The sequence below is a fragment of the Cupressus sempervirens genome, chromosome 10 (assembly GCF_028749045.1).
Source record: "Cupressus sempervirens isolate cs-2001-9-10 chromosome 10, ASM2874904v1, whole genome shotgun sequence".
NCBI lineage: Eukaryota > Viridiplantae > Streptophyta > Pinopsida > Cupressales > Cupressaceae > Cupressus > Cupressus sempervirens.
Window position 1 is genome coordinate 401,415,552 of NC_143127.1, and position 10,318 is coordinate 401,425,869.

The 10,318-nt window shown below is 34.9% G+C and overlaps 1 protein-coding gene across 1 annotated transcript; it reads right to left on the reverse strand.

Moving 5' to 3' along the window:
• Positions 1-720: 720 nt before the first annotated feature.
• LOC149534369 (EG45-like domain containing protein) lies at positions 721-5,056 on the reverse strand. The gene is made up of 2 exons (XM_089806019.1): positions 4,995-5,056; positions 721-1,009 (listed from the first exon to the last, which is right to left on the reverse strand). Exons 1-2 carry the CDS (start codon positions 5,054-5,056, stop codon positions 721-723), a joined length of 351 nt encoding a protein of 116 aa, XP_089662145.1.
• Between the last annotated feature and the right edge of the window lie 5,262 nt (positions 5,057-10,318).

Sequence of the window (10,318 nt, forward strand, 5' to 3'; positions counted from 1 at the left end):
CTTATCACTTGAACTAGGAATTTTCAAGAACAAATTATCAATTCCACACGATTGGGTTTGGTTCTAACAAATTCTTTGGAGATGGGAATTTGTATCTCCACTCCGTCTTTGTAGGATTTTAAATTTGATTCCACTATCACACCTATGGGATCTTCCATTCTTTTATTATTTCATCTTCCAAAATAATTTTTTTAGAGGAAATTAAGATTAATCGAATATATATCAACAATTAGTTTATGCTATTCCACATATAATGATAAGGAACATTTGTAATAGAAAATCACAATGAATGTGATAATGTTGGAATGGGCTACAATCAATATTAATGTTATTACAAAAGTTGTGTGATACATAAAATGGAATAAATAAGATGCTTATACAATAATTCTCTTTACACAATGTTTCTGACCTTTAATTCCCTAATTCATGGCAACCTTAAACAGAAGAGTTTCCTAACACTTGTGTAATAGAACTTGATGCTATTATACTCTGCAATAGAACACATCAAAGTCAATAATCATTGAAAGCTACAAATTTTAACAACTTGAGAGAATTCTAGGACGGAGATTAGTGTTTTCTTTTATTGTTTTATAGGTTTGAAATGTCTATAACCCAACCCCCAACTCTAATTTGGGTGAATTGGGAGGAGACTAGTCAATGATAAATAGGCCCACATCTTATTTTAAAGAAGAATGACCAAATTAAAAGTTAAATATAAACTTACTGATCATATTCAATATTGATTGTCCCTGTTGTGGAAGTAGAAATATCTCTGAAAGCATCAGCAGAGAGTTGGAGTGTTCCATTGTAGTTAGAAGAGCAGTAATGGAGTATCTTGACAATAGTGGAATTGGTGTTGTCTGAGCATGGATTTTGTGAGATTTGATTTGTACCACTGAGACATCTGACACTGTACTGTCTCCCACAAGCTGCTCCAATGTCCCAAATTGCATCACTCACTGCTGCAAACAGATTTCCAACTAGAAACTGCTTTGCATTACTACTTGTGCTAGTAATGTAAACATAGATTAGTTTCTTGGGATACAATCAGTGATTGCTCCTTCATGGTTTCAGATAGATTAAATGTTGTACAAGCTCTGCTATAGTGGAGAATAATAAAAATTAAGAACTGTTATCTCTTGATTTTTCATATTTTTTGCACATTCCTTTGGTCTTGTTACTATGTTCCCATGAGTGATTTCTTACAATAGTATCCAAGCTTAAGACCTGGGTTACATGCTAACTATTTGACAAAATACTTCTAGCCCAAACTTGATCTCCTTGATTAGAGCAAGAAGGGATTATTAAACTGTTCCTAATATTAGTTATTTGTATTTCAATTTTATGAGTTTTATTGGTACATTCAGCATTACAAATTTGATTTTCATATTTAGAATTGGCTTAGTTTGATGAAGTTTTAGTACTGTCATTTCTTTCCAACATATTATCTAAAATTCAGACTAGAAGAATCACTTAAAAATCCCATAAGAAACTGCATAATAGTGAGGGTTAGTCATTGTCAAAGTGTTTGATGAAATGTCAAACAACTGAATTGGAAAGGAAATTGGTGCTTATTGAAGCCATACCCAGTTGGGGTTATTACATACCATTGATCTTTATGCAGTTTTGACAGTTTGCTTGACCACTTAGAACATTTTCATTGATTGTTCTATATGGCTCATTTGATATTCACTGTTTCAAATCATAGAGTAAGGTAGTTCATTTTCATGTTTGAATACTTAGAAATTATTTGATATTACCTCGTTGAAAAGGCTTATTTGCCTTCCATTCTGAATGGATAGATCTGATATGTATCAGTCATTGTAAAGAAGTAAAAGTTGTGCTTTCATTTTCATAATCTAAATTGAGATAAGATTGATTTGTTCAGAAGGCTTTTGAATTTCTTGTTTAAATGTAGACCTAAGTCTTTGAGTGTATATACAAAGTTCAACTAGTCATTGAACTAAGACATATCTTCCTCATGTATGTTGGTATTAAGGATAAAGGGACCTGCATGGCACATAGTCATTTAAAGACTTTTTGACATTTTGTTAGTAGGGGAGTAGTGAATGGTATAATCGTCCCATGTTGAGATTTTCACTATCTAGCCACTTGTCCTATTGACAAAGCATTTTGGGACATGTGATGCTCTATATGTTATCCTTATTATTTAATTTTGACCAATGTAGGATTTAATTCAATGAAAATCCAATTATATATTTGTGTTAAGCAATTGAAGGCTTCTACCAGTATTTATGGTTACATTTCATTTAGAAATTTGATTGTATTACTGTGAGTTTTCATTTCAAAAATTTCATTTTTCCACATATATTTTGCAAATAACTACAAGAAAAGGGGTTATAATTGGGTTTAACTCAAAAAATGTATAGTTGAATCGTGATAGCAATATCACAATTTCACTTGCCGTGGAAAATATCTTAGGCTTATCTATTGATGAGCTCAACGGGCTTTCTAATGAATGGTTAATAAGGCACAACACTTGTTGTAGGTTTTTCAAATGGGATTCCAAGTAGAGTGGTTTAAACCATGGAGGAAACTCCATAGTTAAGCCTTCTTGAGATGGAGTAGTACTGGAATGGTTGAGCCTTTGAGCAAGTCATGGTGCTTCATCTTTGTGAGCACTCCCTCGATGCAATGAGTGCAAAGTGTTCATTCATTCTCATGAGAAATGAGACTGTGTGAACTACTATGCATGAATCATGGTTCAATGAGTTTGACTCAAAAACTAAACTATTGAATCTTGATAGCAATATCAGAATTTGACTTGATGTGGAAAATATCTCCTACTTATCAATGATTTATGTGTCTTAAGTTTTAACATATTACTTCAATAATAAATACACCTTCAAAGTTCAGAGTTCAAACAATTCTACTTTTCATCTTCCTACAACTATTTTTTAACTTTTGCTATCTCTAGTCCCTTATGGACATTAATATAATTTTCTTTTCTTTCTATACACAAGGTCTAGTTTTATTGTTTTCTTTTGAGATTTTATCCTGAAGTTCATTTGGTAATGCTAAACTGTATTGATCTTTAAGCTTCCTTTGGAACTCAATGATTTCTTTTTTGAGGGTGATTTCTATTTACTTGTTCTGCCCACAGTTTCCATCATCTTCTTTCTCATGGGACATGACAATATCGTAGGCATAATCTTCTTAGTTAATTGGAATGTGCCTTCTAATCCATGCCATGTAAGATCCAATTTAAGTCCTTTGTATGATGATAACTTATAAAGTGGCTATAAACCACACATGTAGTTCCTTCAAACAAAGAGTAGCACAAGAAATTTATCAAGTTTTGTCATAATCTGTACAATATTTATTAATTATTGTGCATTATAGTCTTTATTAATTATTGTGCATTATGGAATGTGTAAATGGTATTGCATCTGGTCCAATTGAAGGTATTACTGGAATGGGCATACTTTCACCCAAGGAGTTCTTAGGTGATCTTCAAAAAAACCAACCTCTTTATAAAGAAGGAGAAAAATGGGATGTTGCTATGGTGATCATCTGTTTGGCATCTGATGCTGGTTAGTATCTCTTGAACCTATCTAATAATCAATATTCAAATCTACAACTCTGGCCTCATGTTGATATTTGCCTACAAGTCTACAAAATAATGTTTGAATAATATAAGAGGGCATTTGTTGATTTCAAAGTACATCTCTTAAAACCAGCTAACAATGGTCAAAGCTTTTGGTCCATAGCAATGAGATTATAGCCACCGATTGTTCTTGTTCCTTAGGGGTGCTTGTATCAAGAAGCTCTGCTATAGTCATGATGCAACCATTAGTATTGGCAATTGCTATTCTTCCATCTTCAATGGTAGCTAGACTATATAAGATGCTAATGCAAATTTCTGTAAAATCAGCTTCATAGACAGTGAGGAGATGAACAATCTTGGAAACGACATCTGCTGACACCATTCTAGACTAATTTTCAGCATTTGTGGATAAATGATATAATGAGTTTAGAGAATCTTGTCTACATTGGTAGGAGTTTAGGAGTTTGAGCTTAGTAGTTTAATTAAGCAGTGGCTACTATATATTACATTAAGATTTCTTTTGAGAAGACAAGACTCTTTATTGTTATAGATTGAACATTGGGATTGGAGCTACCTTGAGTAAGAGAGGTCTTAGGAGGATAGCTATTGATTGTAGGATCATGAGGGTTTGCATTGGTGATTTTTTTGGTTGATTTAGCTGACTCACTCTGCCTATTTTTATTTTTTTCCCACTTAGTATGACAAAATAGGAATTTATAGGAAGTTCACTTGATTTTCTCCAAGAAAACAAGCTAATTGGGTCTCATTTTTTCAAAGTTGTATGCGTTTTGTATTAGAAGTGGGAAATCAATCATCATTAATTTGTGTACGAATAGATAATCTCAAAGCCCTTAAAATAAATTGAAGCAACATGCTTCTTGTGCAACATAGAACTGACATTATGAAATGAAGATGTTGGATTTGATTGGAAACAAGTTAGGAAGTAGTGCATGAAATGAAAAAAATTAATAAAAGGAATCAAAAAAATTGCATTTAAGAGAAGATATATCAAGAAGATGAATTAGTCGTCGCTTATTTTGTACAAAATGATACTCTAGGAATCAATTATTTCTCTGATGTATGGATCATACCCACATCAAGAAAGTTCTATAAGTGTCATTCGAATTGAATGAGAGGAGACGTGAAGCTCATCTAGACTCTAGTAACATCCTGGATAACAGAACAGTGGATGGAACTAGAATTAACTCATTTGATTTTCTAGGTCATGAGGCATACCTTCTCTAACAAAATTTTAACCCACTTAGTACACCAGTACAGAAATTTATGTGAGCTTTGTGGAAAGGTAAGCATATTTTATGATGATATTGTTCTAACTGCCACACAAGACAAGGGAGAAAAATGTGAATACAATAGGGGGGACAAGAAAAAAATAATAATAATGATATCAACTTGTGGAATCAATAACCTGAGATTGACAATAGTTGCCTTTTCAGGTAATTTCAAAGCTTCATTTGATTCTTCGGCCATTTCTCCTCAGAAGACTGAAGGAAGAGGTGGAACAGAACCTCCCAAAGAAAAAAGAAATAATCTTGTATGCATATATGACGGAACATCAAAAATAGATACAAGAGCATTTAGTCAATAAAAAACTTGAGGCCTACCTGCAGAGTTAGGCAGAGAGAGGTAGGATAATGTGTTCTCTAATTTTAAAGAGTTATTTTGTAGAGCTCTTGCATAAGTTTTGTTCCTTTATTAAATTGTACTATCAGCCATTTAGCCAGTCTTATTTTCTTGAATAGTAAAAGCTTGGTATGACTTCCTTCATCTGTTTTAGGAACAAGTATCAGAACAAAGCTAAACAATTTGGTGATTCAATTGAGAAAGAAATGCAATCATCCTGATCTATTGGAATCACAATTTGATCAATCAAGTAATATTTTAATTAGTAATCAAGCTTGGTTTTTTTGAAACTAATTACTAGTGGGAAAAATTGATTTAGTGTTATGTCTAACATTGAGCTTTCTCTTCAGTTGATTACCCACCAGTGGCTCAGTTAGTTCAACAGTGTGGCAAATTTGGCTTGTTAGATAGACTTATATTTCATTTGAAAGCTCAAAAACATAAGGTACCAATATCAATTTGCATTAGTTAACCTTCATTTTTACTGTGCCCTTAAGTTTCTTGTACTGATTTTAAGTAACACAGCAATCAAGAGAAGAGTTTGCTTGCTGTTCTCAAGTCTCTGATTTGGTCCTAGATATTTGTTAGATTTTTATTAGCATTCTAGAAGTAATGTTTAGGTGCAATCATTGTCCCTTATAACTCTTATTTGGTTTCCTTTGTACTTGATTTGTTTAGATTCCTAAAGGAGGGTTTACTTTGTGGCATAGTAGGAGATAGTATGCCATAGTGACATTAGGAAGTTTCACTAAATCCATTAAATAATACTGTCAGATAGAAACTCAATTATATATATGTATTTAGAAGTTTACATAGATATTATCTTTATAGTTGAAGAATCAATCATGTGATATGTTCAGTGAGATTGAGACATTCATATGCTGCCCACTACACACAACCCAAAAAGCACTGAGTCTTGCATGTGCTCCTTTACAAGATGCCCACCTTCTCTTCATATGTTTAATGTATTGAAAAGTCTTCTAGTATAGGTGGGTCATTCTCTTACAGTTTATTTTGAATCTTTTCTCTCTGAGAGAATGATGGAATGAGATATTAAAGTTGCAATAAGATCATACAGTAGTGTTTCAAGGTATTGTTCTTCTTGTGTGTGTGTAATGGTTCACAATTTCATGATTATGTAATCTACCTGTTTGACCTAACTTTTTTGGATTCTACGGTAGTATTTTTTCTCCAATAGTACAGAAAAATGAATTGTTTCATCAATATTCTAAAGCTTGTGTGCAAGTCTACAAAGAGATGGGTGTCAAGGTTATAGATTCATTACTACACTCAGGAATGGGGTCATCTTCAATCTTCAGAAGATTGAATATGAGCCCATTCCCGACTGTGGTAATGAATCTCAAAGCTCCTTTAGCCTAAGCATATAATGTCCTTTGGATGATCTTTTTGAAGCTACTTCAACATTATATCCTTCAGACTTTAGAAAAATTTACGTGATATGATTGTGAATGCTTTTCTGGAGATAAGTTTTACTCAATAAATTGTGAAGCGCATGGAATCTTCTATGATTAATCCAAACAAATACATATGTCCCTTTATAAGTTAATTATTTGTTTGAGTATATATAATATATTTCTTAATAGTGTCTTTGGTTGATGTGCAACATCAAGATTTGGGTTCTGGTATTTCTTTTACAGTAGCAATGAAGGATTGTATATTACTTGCAGCTTGTGGAGTAGATGAGATTCTTCCTCAAAGTCCTGAATTTCTAGTTGATATCTTCACTTCATGTCTCACAACACCTATTAAAATTTTATTGCGATGGTATTATCTTATTCTCATACCTCTAATCATCTCATTCTTTTTACACATGATTGGGAAACTGCAATTTGTGATGCGCTAATAGCTAGCTCCTTTGTTGGGTACAACAACTAGACATATTAGGGAGTGAATTAATAGCATGGTTTCTTGTACAAAATCAATTTAATATAGAGTTTTGGTAATGACTTTTTATCTATCTTGTATCTTAAATTATTCTCATTTCCCTCAAATATGTGTCATAATGGATATAATGTTTACATGTATCATAATATTGAAACAATTCTCTGAGGCAGGGCGAAGTTGTTTACTATGCACAAATAGCTCACTTCTAATGGAATAGAACTTAAAAACATTGGGATACTAAAATTAGTGATCCTTTTATTCCCGTCACATGAAATTTTTGGTTTTTGCAATGTATGTTACTAGTTTTGGATTTCTCTTTGCTAAACATGATTACATCTCTATCTAACAAGACATAAAGAATTACCAAAATGCTTGTCACCCATCCTTGTACAATGCTAATGATTCTTAGTTGGAGTAGTTCCTAGATAAGTCACCTCTTGGGAAGTCTTGATGCTTACCCCTTAGAGCATTGCCTAAATTGAAAAGTGACAAGTGAACCATTCATGCCCATGAGATGATTTTCCACGATCCGCATTTGATGAATTATGGGTCAACAACTTTGATTCAAAAAACTATGTAGCTGAATCCTGCTACAGCATAATGTAAAAATTACCTTATTTTTCAACTTGATTTCTGTGTATGATTGATTATACATTAATAAATAGAAAATTAAGAGCTAAAATTCAAGCCATAGTATGCCAATTTCACACACAAAAACTTGGCCTTATCTGTCCCAGCCAAAACATGGTGAGCTGACTTGGTGAGCAAGCTCGATGAGTAGACCTAAAGACTGACCTTGATGAGGCACTTTGGTGGGGTGACTTGATGACCGAACTCAAAGAGTCAACTTGGCAAGCATACTTGAACTATCGACTTGGTGGGGCAAGTTGGCGAGCTAACTTAGCGAGTCCACTTGGTGAGGCGAGAGGTGAGTCAACTTGGTGCAACGACTTGGTGAGCTGACTTGGTGAGTAGACTTAAAGACTGACCTTGATGAGGTGCTTTGGTGGGGTGACTTGATGAACAAACTTAAAGAGTCAACTTTGTGAAAGAGTCAACTTTGTGAGCGTACTCGAACAATCGACTTGGTGACATGACTTGGTGGGCTAGCTTGGCGAGCTGACTTGGCATGCGTACTTGAACAATAGACTTGGTGAGCTAACTGAAAGAGTCAACTCATTGAGGTGACTAGGTGGGAGTGACTTGGAGAGATAACCTAGAGAGTTGACCTAGGGGATGGGCTTGGTGGACTGACTTGGAGAGTTGACCTAGGGGGCAGACTTGGTGAGCGAACTTAAAGAGTTGACTTGGTGAGTGTACTTGAATTGTCAGCTTGGTGAGCTGACTATGGGAGTCGGCCTAGCAAGCTGATATGGTGAGTTGACTTAAAGTGGCAACTTGGTGGTGCAAGTTGGTGAGCTAACTTATTGAGGCCACTTGGTGAGGCAACTTCACAAAGCGACTTGGTGAGCCGACCTACTAAGTGTACTTAAAGATTGACCTTGATGAGGTGCTTTGGTTGGGTGACTTGATGAGAAAACTTAAAGTGTCAACTTGGCATGCCGACCAAGTGAGTTTACATGGTGAGCGAGCTTAGAGAAGCAACTCTATGGGGCAAGGTGGTAAAACCACTGGGTGAGTCGACTTTGTGAGCTGACTTAATGAGTCAACTCGTTGAGGTGACTGGGTGGGGGTGACTTGGTGAGCTGACCTGGAGAGTTGGCCTAAGGGGTGGACTTGGTGAGCGAACTTAGAGAGTCGACTTGGTGAGCATACTTCAATTTTCAGCTTCGCAAGCTAACTTGGGGAGTCGACCTGGCGATCTAACATGGTGAGTGGGCTTAAAGTGGCAACTTGGTGGGGCAAGTTGGTGAGCTGACTTAGTGAGGCCACTTAGAGACGTGACATGGTGAGCTAACTTGGTGAGTAAGCTCGATGAGCAGACCTAAAGATTGACCTTGATGAGGCACTTTGGTGGGGTGACTTGATGACCAAACTCAAAGAGTCAACTTGGCGAGCATACTTGTACTAGTGCATTTGGGTTCATTTTTCGACCTTCATTGATCAAATTTTTGACCAAATTTGACCAACCCATTGGTCAAAATTTTTTTGGTCAAAATTTTGACCAACTCATTGGTACATGATTTTTCTCAATCATATAACTAATTACATATTTTTCATATTAGTTACTGTCAGTGTTTTTCAGGCATTCTATAAAATAGTTCACATGCCTTGCGTATCATATGACATTTTGCATGCATCCTGCACTCTCTCTCATCCGGCTAATGATGGATTATGTAGAGTGATCTGAAACCATGATGCCAAAAAACACACAATCAAATCCAAAATGAACTTGCACTATAAATGGATTGTGGAAATCTGATATTGGTAAAATTGCATGCATGTCTACCAGTACAATCACAACTTAAACATATATTTGTCTTGGTAGACATGCATGCAAAATTAACAATATCAAATTTCCACAAGCCATTTGTAATGCAAGTTCGTTTTAGATTTGATTGTGTGTATTTTTTAGCAACATGGTTTCAGATCACTCTCTGTAATCCATCATCAGCCAGATGAGAGAGTGCAGGATGCATGCAAAATGTCATATCATACGCAAGGCATGTGACTGTTTTATAGAATGCCTAAAAAAAATTTACAGCTCCCTATTGGTAGAAATTTCTACCTCCATTGGTCAAAATTTCTACCTTCATTGGTCAAAATTTGTGACCTTCATTAGTTGAAATTTCTACCTTCATTGGTCAAAATTTGTGACCTTCATTAGTTGAAATTTCTACCTTCATTGGTCAAAATTTTTGACCTTCATTGGTCAAAATTTTCTACCTTTATTGGTCGAAAGTTTGACCTTCATTGGTCAAAATTTCTACGATTATTGGTCGAAATGTTTCTCTTCATTGGTCAAAATTTCTACCTTTATTGGTCAAAATTTTCTAGCTTCATTCGTCAAAATTTTGACCAATTCCTGGCAGAACTTGCACCATGGCTATGGAGGTTTTTTGACCAACGTATTCGTCAAAATTTTGACCAACCAGAAGGTTGGTCAAAATTTTGACCAAAAAAATTCCAACCAATGGGTTGGTCGAATTTGGTCGAAGTTTGGTCAGAAATTGCATCAAAATTTTGACCAATAATGGTTGAAAAATGGTCTCAAATGTACTAGTGGTGGATGAACTGGGTAGT

Bases quoted from the DNA above. Each gene is read 5' to 3' on its own strand.
- LOC149534369 (XM_089806019.1), bottom strand. From the start codon at position 5,056: ATGGCCGAAGAATCAAATGAAGCTTTGAAATTACCTGAAAAGGCAACT. The intron at 1,010-4,994 runs GTTATTGATTCC...TTACATTACTAG, and splicing joins GCAACTATTGTCAATCTCAG to CACAAGTAGTAATGCAAAGC.